Below are 19,691 nucleotides of genomic sequence, written 5' to 3' on the forward strand. Positions count from 1 at the left end.
TTCTTACTTAAAGGCAAGTTATGATTTGACAACCATGGAGACAACTTTTCAAGAATACACACAGCTCGCTAACTGTTCAGTTGCTGAGATTATTCTCTTAGTAACAATTGCAATTTGTGCGCTTCTTAATAACATTTAAAAATAAACTCATCCTTTACAGGAAGAGCCCACATTTGAACCATATTTGGTATAATTGTACATCGATTTGTATTAAACATTACAGTTCTGATATAATATAAATGGAATGGAATATGAATCAAGGAACTGTGAGGTTGGATAGATGAATGGACAGTTGTGTCCAATTAATCTCTAGAAGATTAATCAAAATCCTGGGTTGGGTTCTGACTTCACACTAGAAAGAGAGGGTTGTTTTATATGTTACAGTTTCTTACATGGAAATTATTTGGGCAAAACTGTTCTTTACCTGATAAAAGATCAAAACAGTAACATTTGCCAGGCCATCAAAATTCTAACACAGAAAAAGAAAAAATGTGAGATTTAATAACAGACATATATATATATATATATATATATGAAGAGAACTATGCCATGTATACAGGAGATTCTTAATCATTTTCAACTTAACAAGCATGGGAAATTAACTGATTTGAAGCTAGTGAGACCACACAAAGAGAACTGAAATTAATAGAATATATGGCTGAAAGGAACCTCCTATGTCCTCCAGCTTAATATTGCTAATTTCACATAAGTAAATGGGGGGAGGCGGGCAGCAAAGGGATAAGGAATACCATATGACATTTTTACTAAGTAGACTGGATCACACAAGGATAAGGGCCCTGAGATAGTAGTGACTACATAAGAAAAAATGTGACTCCAGAATAGAGAGACAGGGTTGTCTCATTTATTGTAGTTTCCTAGGTGGAGACTGGTCCTTTACTTGCAATGAAGTGTGGGATTTAATCAGATCCACACCATGTATTAACAATATGCAGTTCATACAGGTATACAATATACATTCCATGCAGGAAGTACTATCCTAAATATTGAAGGCCTATTAGGACTTGGGGGCGGGGAAGAATTCAGACTCCTTTGTCCGCTAGAACTTATTGCTGCTGAGAGGACAGAAATGATTGAGGGACAGTAGTGGGAATGGCCTCCAACCAGAGTGGTACAACAGGAGGATAGTGCTTTAACCTATACATACTCAGCAGCCACAAACTTGAAAACTATAATACCTGGTGGGGTGGGGGTGGGGTTTGTTCAGCTAGACCTAAACCTCAGCAGTACTTTGCAGGGATAGGAGCATTATCCTGACATGAGTCAGGGGACCTTGAACTTATTTCAGATTGTTCAGGCCTGGGGGCTGCCACCATCATCCTCAATTCTGAGTGCTATTGCATTGTAAATCAATGCAGATATGTTTTGGAATTGCCACAGCTCCCGAACTGAAAACTATAGCAGGGGAGGGCTATTTTTTTAAATCCCTATTCCCTGTGTTGTCTGGTAGAGCTCCTCTTTTTCCTTGTTGAAAAGCCAATCCAGCCCTCCAGCGTTCATCACTGTCAGAGATTTTATACATGTCTTAACGTACCATTATTACAGGAGAGCTTTGCTCATATGCAGTTCTTGTTGGAAGATGGGTTCTTTTCTGTCCCTTCCCCTCTTTTCTTTTTTACAAAATAATATTTTTTCTGAATACATGGGGAATGCACAGAAACCCTTACTTTGCCCATGGGTGCCCCAGTTTTATGTCCTATGTGTCAGATTGCCGTTAGGACAAGTGGGACCTGGCAGGACCTGTAAAAAATACTGTCGTATACCTTCACAGTTTGGGTTCCAGCCAGCCCCTCCTTCCAAGCAGGGCATTCCACTCCTCCATCTTGATCTCCATTTTCCTTTTCCAGCTATCACACAATATTCTGTAGCTATCGCGCATGTTCAGTCCTCATTGTTCGGGGGGGGGGGGGCTTTGTGTGTTTTTGTTTTTAAAGAAGCCTTTTTATACTTCTGCAAACATTAGGGGTCCCCCAAGCATGCTGCGACATCCAGAGACATTCCAGACAAAACACTCACTACATAAGTTTAGTATTAGAAGGAGTGTTAATGATGAAACAGCCATCAGTGATATTATTCTGCAATTATTTTATCAGAACATTTTCTCTCTGGTATCCTAGCTGAAGTCCACTGGTGACAGGTGGTTCAATCAATCAGTCTTCTGCCCAAACTCCGTTTAATGTGAGGATTTGTGCAAGGGGGGCGGGCGGAATCCTGATTAATTGTGCTGTACATATTTGGGGCATATATCCTTGAGCTACATTTTATACTATCAGAAAGAGATATGAAATAAGAGGAAATAAACCCAGTTTGATCTTAGTTCATCTCAGTTTCTGAAAGTATGAATTTCAACACAGTTCCTGTATTATTGCCTTGTAGTGGTGTACGTATTATTGTAGCATCTTGTATTCACCACTGACAGAGATAGTATAATACCATTGGTATCCTATCGGTCTGAATGTAATGCTTTTATTATGCTCTTAAACAAATCATTTAGGGATCTACTTTTAGTGGACTATGCTAATCTATATTAACCTTTAGCATCATAAGTAATTTCTTTAATTATTTATGGCCTGCTTTTCATAAACTATTTTCTAAAGTCTGCTTACAAAGTAAGCCGTCACATAAAAAACAAAAACAATTCTGTGTTTTCATGAACAGTAAAATGAACACAGAAGCTGCTCTAGGCATATTATCTGGCTCATGATCACCAATTACTTAATAAGAATTCATGTCAGTATCTTGCACATTAGTAGAGAAGGTAGCTTATGTGCTGTGAAAATTTTAAAAATCCCAAAATTACAACCTCAGGGTTGTTGTAGGCCACAATGTTACAGTGACGGGAGAAACCACATCAGACAAAATCCTCCTTCTGTGCTACTCTTGTTAGTGTCCTAGCAGCTTATGTCCTCTTGGCTCCCTGGTCACAGCCTCTAACCCTCTTATCCTCCCTTTGCCTATCCACCTCCTTCCTGCACTGAGCCCCCTGGGAGGCTTTGCCTCAGTCCCCCTTTCTCCATCTTTGCATCACACAAGCTTCCTCAGGTTCCTATTTATCCCAAATGGATCATTCCACATCAAATCAATGCAAAATAACCAAGGGTTTTCTCACCCACCATTTCAGATTTTGATGAAACTTGGTGTACACCCTTCACTTATGATTGAAAGAAACCCCCTTAATTTTTTCCCCTCTATCTCAAACGATTTTATTTTTAAAGCACTTCGAAGTTTCGTTAAATCTGCGTTGTCTGTCCCTCTTGAGACCCTCGGCACAAGATACCCTTGTGTACATTCTGGGGTTTTTTTCCCCTCCATAAACAATTATCAGATCTCTTTGAAATTTTACACAGAGCTCAATAAAATGATGAGGATTTCAGAAAAAAATACATCAGCACTCAAAAGATTTTATAAATGCCTACAAAAAATTATAAATGCACTTGTAGCCTAGTTTTTTTATGGAAAAACTAGGGTTAGAAAACCTGAATTTACAGTGTATGGGCATGATGTAACCAAAAGTTTTTGATGTTGAAAATTATTGCAAAGACATGCTCTTTCTTGACAAAGAATAAAATTTTTGATTTTTTATTCCTTGTAATGAAAATTTTACGTTTTTTGGACATCGTGGGGGAAAATGGCTACTGGGTAGCCATTTTGTACAACTTTCCTACAATCCATAGCTGTAATAGAAAACATTAATGAAACAAAGTTGTTCATCTTAAAAATTAAAATAATATTATTATAGGTTTTTTTCAAAAGTGCAGACTTGTTTTAATTTTGGGATTTTGAAGTTATGAAAATTGGCTATCAGGAATATAAAAAAAGAAAAAAAGAATTTACAGTCAGTAGAACATTAAATGCTGACATGTAAGGAAGTAAGACCTAGCAAGAAAAATATTCCAAAAAATTAAAAATTGAGTATTATATAAAAATATGAGTACATCAATTATTTAAAAAATAATTATTCATCTCAGAAATATTTAAAATATTAGACATTTTAAAATGTTTTCTCAGATTGCAGTTCAGAGAAGTCTTGCTAGTTGTGTATGCTATTGTTCAGTTTGTGGATGAATCATGGATAGCTGAAGTTGGGTGATGCAATGCAGATGAGTCATGCAAGCCACTGGTGTTGATGGAAGAAAAAATGAAATACTTACAGGTGATACTGAGGCTACAGCAAAGAAACTGAGGAGCATTGAACTTGTAAGGTAATCAACTGTGATAATAGCATAATCTGTTATGGTAATTTTTTACTTTAGTTTAACTGTTGTCTTTACTGTTATTAATGTATCTGCTGTCATAAAACAGCCTCATTGTGAATTACGCCTCAATATATTTAACATAAATGTTAAAAAGTCTCCATGCATCCATTATTTCAAGATGGCACACAAACATCATTCTCTTTTTCATTTCTTTTGTAAGATAGACTTGTCTTTGTATGCAATAATATTCTGAAAAACAAATTGGGGATCATGTAATATTGCATAATTGAATTTAATAATTTTAAATTCTTTTAATCTTTTTCTTGCTAGGTCTTATTACCTTACATGTCAGCATTTAAAGATTCTGACCGAATTTATTATTATTATTATTGATTTCACAATAGCCAATTTTCATAATTTTAAATACCCCAAAACTAGAAACAAGTCTGCACTTTCAAAAAAATCTATAATAACCAATATTATTGTAATTTTTAAGATGAACAACTTTGTTTCAGTAATTTTTTCTACTACTGCTATAGATTGTAGAAGAGTTGTACAAAATGGTAGCCATTTTTTTCCTACGATGTCCAAAAAAACGTAAAATTTTCATTACAAGGAATAAAAACCCATAAATTTTATTCTTTCTCAAGAAAGAGCATGTCTTTGCAATAATTTTCTACATCAAAAACTTTTGGTTATACCATGCCCACATGCTGTAAATTCAGGTTTTCTAAACCTAGGTTTTCCACCAAAAAAACTAGGCTTCAAGTGCATTTATAATTTTTTGTAGGCATTTATAAAATCTTTTGAGTGCTGGTGTGTTTTTTTTCTGAAATCCTCATCATGTTATTGAGCTCTGTGTAAAATTTCAAATAGATCTGATCAATTGTTATGAAGAAAAATAAATAAAATGTACACAAGGGTTTATTGTGCCAAAGGTCTCAAAGGGGACTGACAACGCAGATTTAACAAAAATTTAAAGTGCTATAAAATTAAAACCGTTTGAGATAGAGGGGGGAAATTTAAGGGGGTTTCTTTCAATCATAAGGGATGGGTGTACACCAAATTTCATAAACATCCGAGATGGAGGGTGACATGACCTTGTTGAAATGACATGGAATGACCCAAGTCCTTTAGGCAGCCGACCTCCTACCCTCCCTACACAGCATACAACCCCTTCTGACCTTTATTATTTATTTTACTTATAATATTTTAGCCCTTCTGTTCCTCTAAGGAGCTTAAGGCAGCGTACACAATCCCTCTTTTTATCCTGAAGTGCTAAGGTTACTTTACAGATCATTCTTGTCTCAGTTGACCATTGCCTACAACACTGATTTGGGGGCACGTGTTCATGAGTTAGTGTATTAATACTGACTTACTTAGTCAACCAGTGTCAGAGGCTTCACCATTGCAAGCACAATACAAAATAGATGTCAGCCTCCTCCACAGTCCATTCCATGCATCTTATCAATGTAAGCAGGCTCTCAGCAGCAAAACTGTATCCTTGCACCATATTAATCAAGGCAAACAAATAGTGTGGTGGCACATTCAAACTATTTGATGTTTCTGGCCTAGTTTTAACCATGGGCTATTATTTGAGAAATTTCTGTCAGCAGAACCAAATTTATATTTTAAAAAAATCACTTCAATCATTTATTGTCTCAATCCTGTACGTTTAGGAACCTACTAAGAGTTTCTACAGCTCTTGCAACATGAATGGATAAGAAGTGTCTTAAAAGCTCTAAACATCTGAACAAGAAATGATTTCTATGTTTTTAGGTAAATCTCTAATTCAAATGCACACACACACAAAGAGCATTGCAAGATAAGATGCTGCACCTCATAACCTCATGTACCTAGAGCTTCCACATAATCATCCTTCCATGAAAAAACAAGTTGCATGTCCCTACCAATAAATATTGCTATGTTTTATACAATGCTGTCTCTCTGTCAAAGATGCCTCTACTACAGACAAATTTGATTTCTTAAAAGTGTCTGGATGAAAGAGGCCACACTGTGCCTTTCTTGGAGATAGATAGATATATATATATATATATAGAAAGAAAGGAAGAATTCCTTCCTAAAATAGTGAAGCTTAGCAAGTCAAGGATAATTTTTTTTAAAGAAAAGAATACCTACTGTAATCCAGCTCGGAAGCAAATATAATTTAGGGTATGATTCCACGTTTTTTAGGCTACATTCTTATTGATGTCTGCAATCACATTACAGGAACAGGCAAACCAAGTATAGCTTCAGTATATGTTTCTCCTTATTTCATTGAACTGAGGGGTTCATCCTGACAAAACTATCCATCTTATTAATTTCAGTGTGCAGTGGGCTCATGCACAACTTTCACTTCCTCTGACCATCCAAGGAACTTCATTTCTCCTGACCATCAGCTATAAATGTTTAGTTTGATATGATACAGATTTCTGCATGTAACTTTCTTTCTAATTGCTTAGATCCATGAATGAACTGAGCTCTTAAAAGCTGTTATGTCTGTCAAGATGTAAATTCCTCCACTTTTCCTCCTCCCTAATCCAAAATGCTCATACTATCTAACTTAAAGATGTTCCAGACAGAGCTGTTGAGCAGGTCCCGCTGTTTTAAGACCCAGTTTTCATGAACCAACTGAAATCAAGAAGGCTAAAATTGCCCTTGTAAAATAAAGCTGTACAGTTTGTAACCATAATGTAAGCCTGCCATAGGTTAAAAACAAACAACCAGTCTTGCCCTCTTCTCACACATTTTAAATAAACAGAATGAATGACCCACAAAGTGAGCTAGAGAATTGCCTTGGTGTGAGACAAATGTATATTCCTGTAAGATTGCATTTTTATCTGAGGAATTATGTTATTTTAAAAATTGCTAATAAATTTTTTAACAATGTCTTGATTGGTTTATCCTAACTCCTTTTACACTTATACCTTCCTCATGACATCTGCTACAAACAGGCCAATCTGCCAGCCACTGTCAACTTATACATTCCTAACATTTATACTTGGATTTGTATTACAGTTCTATCAGTGCCAAGCGGTATTTAGAATCCTAACCATACCTTTACAATAGTAGTGGCTATCTGCATGGCTAACAGCCCAGTCCTCATACTTTCTGAACCAGTACACATCTTATGAATGGGAAATATGGCTATACTACCACCACAACATAAAACTGTTATCCAAGCAATATTACACTAATATTACATAAAACAGAAACAGAAACAATAAATACATTAATACTCACCCATCATGTTGTTATGAGTTGGCTGAGTTTATTGTCCCTGTACCTCTCTTGCTTTCCCTCTCATTGTCTATTCACCTGTCAAAGAAGATATAGAACAATAAACATACTTTCCACCAGTTTTGGTTATATTTTGATATTCTACTTATTATTTGCAGCACAAATTTGACAATTACAAATCTGTTCTGCAACTAACACAAATAAGGTAGGGATGTGCAATTGTACATTTCTCCCAAAATACTTTCTAAAAATTCGGAGTGCATCTTCTAGGAAAGACAACTTTGAGGAATATGAATGCTCTGGCAAATAAGAATGTAAGCAAACAACACTAAAAATGCAAGTCAGATTCAGAAACAAATAAATTCAGAACAACCAAGCTCAAATGTGCCCTAACCAATAAGAAAAAGAAGCACACTAACTGAAGATAAGCTCATGGCATATCAAGAAGTACCGGTAGTTGATAATAAAAAGCCATAGCCTGGTAAATTAACCCCCAAAAGTCTGTTCATTCCTTATTCTTAAAATCTAGCATGATAATTTAAGATCCTCAGTGTACTTTTAGAGTTTAGCTTCCTTCAGATTGTAACCCATTGCTATGCATGTTCACTTGTAAATCCCACACTGCGTCAAAAGGGGCTTAGTACAATCCTGTCTGCACTGATTTGGAGTATGCATAGAATTGCACTTTTGAACTAATTTTCTGGTCCCAATTCCATGTACTTGTTTTAACTTTTGAAGCCTTAAAAAGCTTAGAACTAGGATACCTATCAGAGGGCTTTCTACTTTCCACCTGAGGCATCTTTTTGGTTGTGTTGTCCTGCCTTCAGAACTCGTTCCTCAGGTAGGCTTCCCTGGTACCATCTCCCATTATCTTTTCAGCACCAGGTATTGTTGCTATTTGCCTGGACTTTGTAAGCTTTTAGTTTGACTGCAGCCATATTCACATTTCTCTCACATACAGGGCATAGCTACATTGACTATAGAGAGTGACCATGTATTTAACCTGCCCTGTGCTATAATTTCTTCCTATAACTATGTGTTGTTCACAGTTGTCTGTAGGGAAATGCCAATGCACAAGCACTGCACGATACGGACACTAGGTATCCTGATAGTACAAAGCCCCTATACAGCCAGATGCTTGAGCTTCGGAATTTCCCTAAAGACAACTGCACACAATCATGGGGAGAATAACACTATGGTCTAATCTGCACTCAACATAATAATGCCCTACATCTGAGTAACACATGCACAGGGCTTTTCCATTCTGCTGGCTTTTAAGCCTTATCTTGTTTTATTCTATTGTATGCTTAAAAACAAACAAAGGCCTGTGCCAAAAGGCACATATCCATCCCCCATTCACAACTGTTAAAATTAAAATTGTAACCGAACAACTATCATACTGTGTAAGTTCAACAATTCCATTTGCCGAGTTCACCTTGGCAAGTGGTCAGCCTTCCCCACAACTTTGAAGCTGCAGAAGTGAGTGGAGATCATCCCAGCAGCTCCTCAGCAATCTACAATGGTAGGAAGGCTAGAGATTTGTTTGGCAACTGAGTGGCAGTGCCCAGAGAACAGCTTCCCCAGCAGCACCAAACTGGCACCCCATGGCAGCTTCTCCTGCTTCTGAGCCAGTGGGGGAAGGGGTGCAACTGCAGCAATGCCCAACAGGATACACTCATCCCGGGGCCCCTCGTCAGAAAAGGAAAGGGGCTTGAGAGATGAGGGAGCTCCACAAGTACAACTGTTTGATTTGGCCAACAAGGCTAGTAGTCATTGTGTAAAGCACTTTACAATACAGTATATACATTTTGTTCAACAACCCTGACAGAAGTCACTCACATCCTCACGGACGAGGACGGCGGGCAGGGGATTTGGCCTAGTTCAAAAGCAGGGCTCAGAATTTAGACGCTGTTTATTTTTCGGCGTTTGGTAAGTTTCGTGCCTTGTTTTTATGTGTATCAGACAGGAATGTGCCTTATTAGATTTTAGTGGTGTTATATATATATATATATATATATATATATATATATATATGGCTTGCAGTGTTGTTGTTTTTTGAGGGGGGCGGGGGGAGTATCAGCACCTTTTTATCCCCAAATGTTGAAAGTGTGGCACTTACTGTAACAACTTCATGGTGAGTACGGGCTCCTTTTCGTCTGGGGGCGGGGAGCAGAGGCTAAGGGCCTCAAAGTCTGGAAGAGGCCCAGGCCTCGCTGGGGGGCTTACTTCTGAGTAGGCAATGTATAGGAACGCGCCGCAGGTCTGTGACAAGAGATTCTATGAGGACGTCGGCAGCTAACCTGTTTAAATTCATAAACGCGCCTAAAAGCAACCTCAACGGAACAAGCACACGTTAGGGACCTATGTACTAAGGCAGCTAAAACTGCAAGGCGTCAGGGGCCACGGGGAAGCGAATAAATAGCAGTAACAACAGGCACACGAAAGCGGGCGAAGAAGCGAGGCCACGCCTTTGGCAGTTGCTTCTCCTAACCGCCCGCTCTCGCGCCCATGGCGCTGAAGCCACGCCTCCTTCTCCCGTCACCGAGCTCAGCTCCTCGCGCCGCCTCAGGTAAAGCCGCACTTCTGCTCCTGCCCGCCTTTTGAAGAACTTAGCCACGCCCCTCCCTCTTCGCTCCTCCTTAGGTGCGTTTCCTAAGCTCCGCCCTTGTTCTCCCTTTTCAGGTTCTCGTCCCGGAAACTGGGGGCGGACGAAGCGAGTATAGCCGGTGGCCTCGCTTCGACAGCGGCTATGGCGAGGATGGGAGCCGTCGCCGCCGCTTCGCTTCCCCTTACACTTCTTCTGGGACTTTTGCCCGCTGCTTCAGGGCTGAGGCTCCTCGAAGACCCGCCAGTTTTCAATTGTTCCCAGCCGGTAAGTCTCTCGGGGCCAAAGTTCATTTTTCCGGCTCTTTCGAAAGCGGCGTCGTAGTTAACTCGAGGCTGCGGTTGCGGAAGTTCTCGGTTCGGCTTCTTGCTACTTGTCAGGAACTCACGAGGTTGCTTTTGACAAGCCCGTCTCTCGCTCCGAGCCGTCGCCAGTTCGTTAATGTAAAGGTTGCTGTCTTGACCTACTTCGCAGGGTTGTTCCGAGGATTGCCTGCCCGCGCCTTCATTCTCTCCCTCCCCGCTTCTCTGTTCTTTGTGTTTATTTAAGGAGCTGCCTTTGTAAAGTTCCAGATACCTGGATGGTGCTGTAGAAACAAATTAATCTGAATAATAATGTGTGTGTCCCTCCATGTGTTGTTGGACTTAGCTCTCAGCACCTTAGCCATCTGGATGACTGCAGGTTCCCCACCTCTGTGAGAAGAGCAAAGTAAAACGTGGTGGTTTTTTTTGAAAATGGTGGTGGTGTTTGTACATTTTTTTCCCTTGCATGGTACTACTGTATCTGTTTAGGGAAGAATATCTAGCCTTAGTTGGTTCACAGATTAATGGCTTAAATAAAGAGCTTCTCTGGAGGAATTACAGGTGTCTAAAATCAAAGCATTGAGTGTGCTGCGATGACAACATTATCTTCCTGAAGTAGTATTTGTATTTTAATTTACCTCTGCAAGTGATCTCTGACTAAAGGATTGTGTACTCTTTTACCAATAGTGATAATTCAGTCAGAAACTTCCATGCTTCGCTTTTCATTAAAGCCCTATTCTATGTGTGTGTGTAAAAGATTAATGCTGTATTAGCATTCTTTTCTTAATTAGCATACATTTGTATACAGTCATGCATGCTTCAACAACACTGAACATGGTTAACCTTCTGGTAACTGATGAGCAACCAGCCTTCCTCCCAACTTTGAACCTGGGAAATTTGGTGGAGACATCTCTTCAGTTGCCTAGTGATTCTCACCACCTCCTAAGCTTTGCAGATAGGAGAAAGAATAGGGACTGTTTGGCACCTGCATGGCCAAAATGATTTGAGGGTCTTGCCTATGCAAGGCCAAACTAGTAAGACCCTGCACCACCACGGCTTATCTCTTCCTCTACCACCAACCAGGTTTCCCAGTAATTTATTCAGACTCAGTCAGGTTGTAACGTATTAACAAAGATTCCAGTTAATTGTGAACGCAAACAAGCTTTAAATACTTTGAAACACTGTAATCCGATTCATTCTCTGTCTCCCCTCTGTCTCTAACTCAGACTCCTATGCCTCCCACCCACAAGAAACCAACCCAACTAACTGCCCAAACCCCTGTGCTGAGCCTTAAACACAGTTAGGCTCCGCCCCTGGGCTTTCTTATTAGTCAGCCTATTAACCCTTTCTCTCCCCCACCCCAGTATGACATCTCCATAATGAGTGGGCAAACGCCACACACCCCTTCTAGCTTTTCCTGCCTTTAAGCAGCAGCAGCAGTCTGTTTCCTTGGTAAAGACTTGGAAGGTTTGCCCAGAGAGACGTGAATAGGCAACTATGGTACTTACTTACTTAATTTAGCTCAGCCAGCAAGACTAATAAAAAATTGTAGAACCCTGCTTGTATATATGACACTGTACATTGTATATATGACAAGGGCTTCCTACTCCTATTGATGCTGACTAAAGTCTAACTCAGTGTTGCTAGTCTTCCCACCATCCTTTTGCCATCTCCTTTCCCACATCTCCTGCAGTGAACAACATTAACAGTGGTAGAGCAGGTCTCTATTGCCTTTACTATCCTACATTGTTAATTGCCCTCCTTGGTAGACACATGCTTAACTTAAACACATTCTAAGAGTCTCCTGTATTAGGATCTTTAGACAATCTGCTCTGATATAGCTGGCTCTTTTAAATACTTCTTCAGAAGTTTTTTAAAAATCATAGGTCTACCAGCTTCTCTTTAGCTGTCACTGGCACCAAAATAGCAGCTCGTGAAATCTTTTATAAGGTCGGAAGTTACAAAACAGGCTCTTTATCAGAAATTTTATTTTTCATAACTCTTGCGGAAACCACAGCTGATGATACAAGTGGCTTAAGCCAAGCTACGCAAATTTCAGAAGCTTCCCTTGGTTACAGACTGGAGAAGCTGAGGCAATGTTCAAGAAGTATTTGTCAACTGAGAACTGTAACATTTCAGTAAACACCTTAACATGCTCTACCAAAAACTATACAGTGGTACCACGGGTTACAGACGCTTTAGGTTACAGACACTTCAGGTTACAGACTCCACTAACCCATAAATAGTACCTCAGGTTAAGAACTTTACTTCAGGATGAGAACAGAAATTGTGCTCTGGCGGCAGCGGGAGGCCCCATTAGCTAAAGTGGTGCTTCAGGTTAAGAACAGTTTCAGGTTAAGAACGGACTTCCAGAACGAATTAAGTTCTTAACCTGAGGTACCACTGTACTTTATGATAGAAGTGGATTGCCTGTTGCCCTTTGGATATTGTTTGATTAGAACTCGCATCATACCAGACCACTGGAGTGTTAAGGATGGGGCACTAAGGCTGCGCCCACATGGGAACAATTCTTGAGTAAATATTTCTCCTTGGCAGAGGAATCCAACTCACCCACGGAATTCCGAGCCGACCATCTACCTTTGTGGCCCTCCACCGACCCAGACCTGATAATGGACTTGATATTAGATCTGAAAACGGGCAAAGCCCCCGGGCCGGATCTAGTCCCTGCTGAGGCTATTGTTGCGCAACCGAGGTGGTGGGCTGAAATTCTGGCCAAAGTCTTTGATGCAATTAATTCTACGGGGCTTATCCCTAGGTCATGGAAGGAGGCCGTGATCGTGCCAGTCCATAAAAAGGGTCCCCCTGCTGACCCGGAGAACTATCGGAACATCAGCCTTTTGTCTATCATCGGGAAAATCTATGCAAAATTTTTGCTGTCTAAGCTGTCCCATTGGGCAAACGACTCAAATTTGATTGGCTATGAGCAAGCGGGCTTTAGGAACAATTATTCGACCTCTGACCATATGGTAATCATGTATCATCTTGCCAGAAAATATTCTGCCCCGAGTCGGGGACGCCTATGTGTCGCTTTTATAGACCTAAAGGCTGCCTTCGACAGTATCCCAAGAAACTGCCTATGGAAGAAATTAGAGAGATGGGGCATAGATAGAAGGCTGTTATGGCTTATAACCCAATTACACCATGGGTCGTCAGCTAGAGTGAGACTCACACCGGCGGGAAACCTATCCAACGAGGTCCCAATAAATAGAGGTGTGCGCCAAGGCTGCATTTTGGCCCCACTCCTCTTCAACTTGTTTATTAGCGATATGAAGCTCTTTCTGAATGAGTCTCAAGCCAACATTCATGCCCCCCGCCTAGCTGATTTTCGCTGCCCTCTGCTCCTATATGCCGATGATGCAGCGATCCTTTCCTACTCTAGAGTTGGTTTATGCAGAGCTCTAAAGATTTTTGCGGCTTATTGCAAACTTAACCATCTGACAATTAATCATGGGAAATCTAAAGTCCTGGTCTTTTCCAGGTCTCGGAAAACTTACAGCTGGAAGTTAGATGGAGTCCAATTAGAACAGGTTTTCAAATTTAAATACCTGGGAGTCTTTTTTCATTACAATCTAAGCTGGAAGCCACAGATACAGTATTTACTAAACAAAGGGAAAACAATACTTTATACTCTACTCCAATTTTTTGCGGCCGACGGAGCCTCTCACATCCCTTCTGCATTGAAGGTATACCACGCAAAAGTGGTCTCCACCCTCTGTTATGCTGCCCCGCTCTGGGCCCCAGAGTCCAATTTAACATCGCTGGGGACATTGCAGAATCAGTTTCTCCGTCGCCTTCTGAAACTCCCCATGTGTGTGAGCAACGCAGCCATACGTCTGGAGTTAAGGATTGCATCATTGGAGACTGTCATCTGGAAGCGAGTCTTTGGCTATTGGCTGTCCAGCTGGCATAGGCTTCCCGACCATTACCTTTTTCAGTGCCTCTGGCGGGACGTCTTTGTCAACCCGTGGGTAGGAAAAATCCATGCCAAACTTCTGAGCATCGGAATTTCCCCAGCGGACTCCTTAAAGATGAACTTACGCTCAGCCAAAAGCCTTATTGAGCAAAGATTAGCGGACATTGAAAATCAACACAACCTCGCCAGGGGTGGGGGTGTTTGCTCCCCCAGGTATCACGGAATAACCCCACCACTTGGCCTTCCATCATACATGTCATCTCTTTCATCAGTACCACACCGACTTGCATTTATTCGGGCAAGGTTCAATGTCCTTCCATCGAACCAGCTGAGCCACAGATTTTCCAAGGGTTTGGTGTCTCCGCTATGCGTGTGTGACGGGGAAACTGTTGAATCTCTTTCACATATAATGTTCAACTGTCCCCTACATAGCATAGCCAGGACTAAATTCCTGGGTCCTGCTTTACTGCACTTGGTTGGCAGGCCTGTTGAGTCACACGCCGCACTGCTTTTGCAGGATACAGATCCTTCTGTAACTCTGCAGGTGGCGAGATTCCTGAATGCGGTTATCTCACACTCAAAAACCACCAGAAAACAACAACAACATCAAAACTAATCGGACTGTTATGATGAGAGTGCATGTTGGATTTCGTCTTCAGTTTTCCTTTTTCTGTGATCCGTCCCTTGGAGCTCTCCTGGCCCCAAGCTGTCATTTGGCTCTGCTCAATGACCCACCCTTGCATCGTGGTGTTCACCTTCTGTTGTCGGATATATCGGTTTTTATGTCTCTGTGTTTTTATGTTTGTACATATTTTATGGGCTAATAGCCGTAAATAAATTAAATTAAAGTTAAAGGCTGAGAGAGAGTAGCTTGCTAAGGACACCTAGTGTGTTCATGGCTGAGGTGATACTTGAACTAGGGAGTTTCCAGCACATCATCTTAGCCACCCTGCTATGCTAGATATCTTGCTCATTTTACCCTCCTTCTTTTTCATTTTCTTATGAGAAATTCTCCTTCTACGTAGCTTTATATGCTACAGATGATTTGGCTATAGGGAATCCATTCTGTGCGTAGATGACACTTTTTGAAAACAATCCAGTCATACAGTTCTGTGAGTCATCACTTAATATCATTAAATCAATTTTTTTAACAAAATTGTGGTTTATGGAACTTGTTCTGATTGTTCTCACAGATTAGAGATGATGCATACTTTTATTTTTAACTGTACTGCAGTGCAGCAGATTAGCCTATCTTCTTAACGGTAGTGAACAAACATCTGGTAATATTTCCTTCAAGTGTGTTCAATCAAGAAGTACTGAAAGGAATATGAGCTACACAATACCATGTCCACAGTTATTACTTCTATCATTTCAGTGTATTGACCCTTTATCCTTGTTGTGATGCATGGTTAAAATAAATATTCTGGATAAGGTAAAAACATTTGTATCTTAGGTGTTAGAAAGGTTCTTTTTCAGTTATTTTTGAATATAATATTCACAGTGAATCCTACCACTAGTGCTGGTGGGTCATCTTTGTCAACAGTATCCTTCTAGTTGCCAACCTGACAAACGGTTTAATATTGGCTATGGTTTGTTTGAAACAAGGCAACTTCAAACCATTTGTTATAATTGTGGGATATGAAGTTGACTTTTTTCAACAAACTGATGTTAAGATTAGCCACATTCTTAGGGCTCAGATGACACACAAAACTGTGGTTAGTCAAAATTGGAAGTGAACACCTCCAAACTCCTTGTGGCCACACCAGAGAAAAAGAGGTGGGACATGCAAGCACAGAGGGGGTGCTAAATTAATTCCCTGTGTTTTAAACCATGGCTAATTATGACTTCCAAACACAGCCTTTGACTGTAGTACCCTCTTTAATTATTAGGTTGCTATGTTGTTCCATGTCTTGTATGACCATATTTGGGTGACTAGTCATGTTATGTTCTCAAACAAGAGACTTAAAAAAAAAATCTTTATTGAACAATTTTGACAAACAATTATCCATCAATCAGTATAACCATTTACATTCCCCCTTTTTTTTCTCCCTCCCGCTCGCCCCCCCCCTCAGAACTTCCCTCCGTTCCCCTCTCTGGTTTCTTTGCACATATTATTCTCTGCATGTTATAAAATTGTACATATCATTGCCTTATCTGTCATGTATTCAACTAATAAATTTGTGGATATTTATTCAAAACCTGCCAAGGAGTCCAAATCATTTTGTTGTCTTTTTAAATAATTTGTAAAAAGTTCCCATTCTTCCTTGAACTCACAATTGTCCTTGTCACGCAATTTATATGTCAACTTGGCCAGTTCCGCATAGCTCATCAGTTTTTCTTGCCACTGTTCTTTCGTTGGGATTTCTCAAACAAGAGATCTTGATGTACAGTACTTGGTCTGCGTTCAGAGAGTGCCTAGTTTATTGGTTGTTAAGGAGAACCAGCCTGATTAAAGCAGATGGTAGTATTTTTTAAACAACTGATCACTGTTTACACACAAGGGTATATTAAACAGTAGAGTTTAAATTCATTAGCACTAGTCATATAATCAAAGTGCAGAAGTCATGGCTGTTAACCAAAGCAAACTTTTAGATCAGTCATGTTATATATGAACTAGTTGTCTGGTTGGTTGGTTGTTTAAAAAACAACTGTTAGCACCATAAATACTTAAACACATTCCCATTCCCACCATATCCTTGACTGGTTTAACCAAACTGAATTCTAACTATAAATGATCATTGTCTTTTTGCACCTGGCTTCATCAGGCTCTGAGAATAGGAATTGTTCCTCTCAATAATATATTTGTGTTCTCTCCTGCAGGGTTTAAATTGCCTTGTGCGAAACAGTAAGTATATTGGTTATCTTTTTTTTAAAGTCTTTTTAGATGGTTTGTACTTCAATCTTTGTTTCCTTACTGTAATTTTACAGGATGAAAATCAGTGAAGTGTGTGTTTATGTATGTCAGCTTAGAAATCCAAGAAACCACTACTTCATTGTGGAAAGTGAGGGAAAATATCAAATAGGCAGCATGTGGAGCAATCCTGTGCATGTTTACTTGCTCTCTGTTGTTGTATATGTTGGCACTCTGGTCAGTGACCAAAATAAATTGATTCATTCATTCATATTTACTTGGAAGCAATAACCACCATGAATGTGTTGAATTCCAGCTTCAATTCCTCATTTATATATTGAACTTTTTCCTCATGATGCATTCACTAGTAGTTCTTTTTCCATGTTGAAAATAGTCAGATCTTCACATGCAGCAGAATGAGATGGTTGGGTGGACTGTACAAGTGAAATTCAGCTTGTAGGTGGAGTACTTCTTTGGATTCTATCACATGTACGAAGTCCCCCATAATAATCTTTTTAACCCACAGTAACTGGCTTTAGCCCAGTCAACTCTTGCTGTGCAAGTTTTCTACTTACAAGGAAGATTTTTGTTTCCTTACATGGAGGAATATTCAGAAATAGGATTCCTCCACTTGGTAATCATCTGGGACATGCTGCTCCACATTTTCAGGATACTGCCATCTTATTCCCAACTCATTTTTGCTGTATGGGTAGACCTAGCCTATGTCAGGTTGAGAAGTGTTGGAACTGTAGGTAAAAGGGGGCAGAGAGACTCCTTGAGATCCCCAGTTCCATATTTCATGGAAACAGTCAGAGATGTAGAGACATGTTATCTTCTTAGAGAACTGACATTCTAAGTAAACTGAAATATAAAGGTAATTCAAAAACTATCCATATTCAGACTGTTATAAACAAATTTATTGACCTGTACAGTTTGTCCAATCATGTGTGTCTCAAAGCACAACTTGTGCATATTTGCCCCCTGCTGTGGCTTCTCCTAGAAAGTGTGTTTATAGAGAAATACTTAGCCAAGAGGCTTATGTATATGTTCACTGTTGACCCTAATGATGGGTGAGCTCCAATGGATTCACTCCTTTAAGTTTTTCCTAGCTTTCTTTCAAAGGCCAGTGTAACACAGCAAGTGCTATTGTGATCAGGTCATGTGGGTGGCCCTTCCATTGGCATCTTATTGACCACTGTGAGAACAGAATGCTGGGCTAGATGGGTCTTTGGTCTGACCCAAGAAAGCACCTCTTCTTCTTTTTTGTTCCTGTAAGAAATTGGGTAGCATCCTAAAATTTGCTAAACATAATAGTATGGGAGGGTGCAAGTAAGGCCAAAGGGTTGGTATCATCCAAAAAAAAAATCAATGGCCACATCAAAAATGGTCCTTAAGTTTATTTTTGTTTAACTGGCAGGTACCTGCATGGATCAGAGCTGGCTCACAGCTTCAAAGTGGACTCCGTCAGCCCCAAGTTCCCTTGATGTTCATATTGATACTTTCTTGGATAATGAGGAAAAACTGCTCCCTGTGCTGAAGATAGAATGGAAGGTGGCTACTGATGGTAAGCAAAGGGCAATTTAATATAGACTTGAGTGGGCTGGCATTTAATGATAAATAGGGTTCTGTAGCATGTAGCACTGTCCGTTTGGCCCAGCAGTAGTACCCAGAGCTGCCATTTAAAAGTTTTTGTGGATGGCTTGACCATTGCATGATGCCATGATGAAGAACTTAGGTTATTGTGCAGAGTGCAGGCTCTTACAGACACGACAGAGGAAGCAAACCTTGGCACATGCTGACTATCTGAATTAACAGGAGTCACACTTAACCTCAGTGTTTAGGTGGAAAAAGCTACAGAAAAATGCAAATACTTGACTATACAGCTTAATCCGTCAACTGCCAATAATTGTAACATTCCCCCCCCCTCTCTCTCACACACACACACACACACACACACACACACACACACAATGTATCACAGAAAAAAGTAAAGTATCAGCTGTTGGGAGAGGTAAAGCCTATGTCTCATTTTTACTATAACCATTTTACTCTCTGTGGTTATTCCATTTTGATGATTCAAGTGGCACTGTTTTATTTGTGTTTTGGAATAATACATTTATTCCCAAAATCTCCAGATATCACACCTGCATTCAGATATCACACCTGGTTACATTCATGTTAAAGTGTAATATATGTTTTGGGACACAGGTAGACTTGAGAACAATCTAGTAATACAGAAATTCCTCCCTTGGACACCTTTTCAGAAACAAAAAATGTAAGAAATTCAGAGCAGATTGACTGTTAAAGTGGTGGTATTTCACTTCAGGCAGGGAAGGCAGTAGTACAGTTGTAGTATTCATGGACCCTGTCGATCACTTTAAACACTGGAATTTGCAGGATAAATTAAGTCCTGAGTGCTGAAAGTATAAAAAGATAGCTTGGAAAGTTAATGAAGTTGCCTTACACAGAATCAAATCATTGATCCATATTGATCAATATTGTCTACTCTTCCTGGAGGTATTCCTCACCTGAGATCCCTAACTGG

At 39.9% G+C, this 19,691-nt stretch overlaps 1 protein-coding gene and 1 long non-coding RNA gene across 2 annotated transcripts in view; one reads left to right on the forward strand and one right to left on the reverse strand.

The window, feature by feature from the left end:
• Positions 1-10,038, reverse strand: LOC128422172 (uncharacterized). Its single transcript, XR_008332440.1, has 3 exons — positions 9,574-10,038; positions 7,458-7,532; positions 1-469 (listed from the first exon to the last, which is right to left on the reverse strand). It is a non-coding gene; the product is annotated as an uncharacterized LOC128422172 (long non-coding RNA).
• Positions 9,995-19,691, forward strand: part of IL17RA (interleukin 17 receptor A) — a 22,598-nt gene continuing 12,901 nt past the window's right edge. Inside the window, exons 1-4 of the mRNA XM_053405834.1 lie at positions 9,995-10,023; positions 10,137-10,326; positions 17,116-17,140; positions 18,564-18,710. Coding sequence (XP_053261809.1) covers positions 10,204-10,326; positions 17,116-17,140; positions 18,564-18,710 — 295 coding nt within the window. The 5' untranslated portion in view covers positions 9,995-10,023; positions 10,137-10,203. The remainder of the gene's footprint in view (positions 10,024-10,136; positions 10,327-17,115; positions 17,141-18,563; positions 18,711-19,691) is intronic.

The sequence above is a fragment of the Podarcis raffonei genome, chromosome 10 (assembly GCF_027172205.1).
Source record: "Podarcis raffonei isolate rPodRaf1 chromosome 10, rPodRaf1.pri, whole genome shotgun sequence".
Taxonomy (NCBI): Eukaryota; Metazoa; Chordata; class Lepidosauria; order Squamata; family Lacertidae; genus Podarcis; species Podarcis raffonei.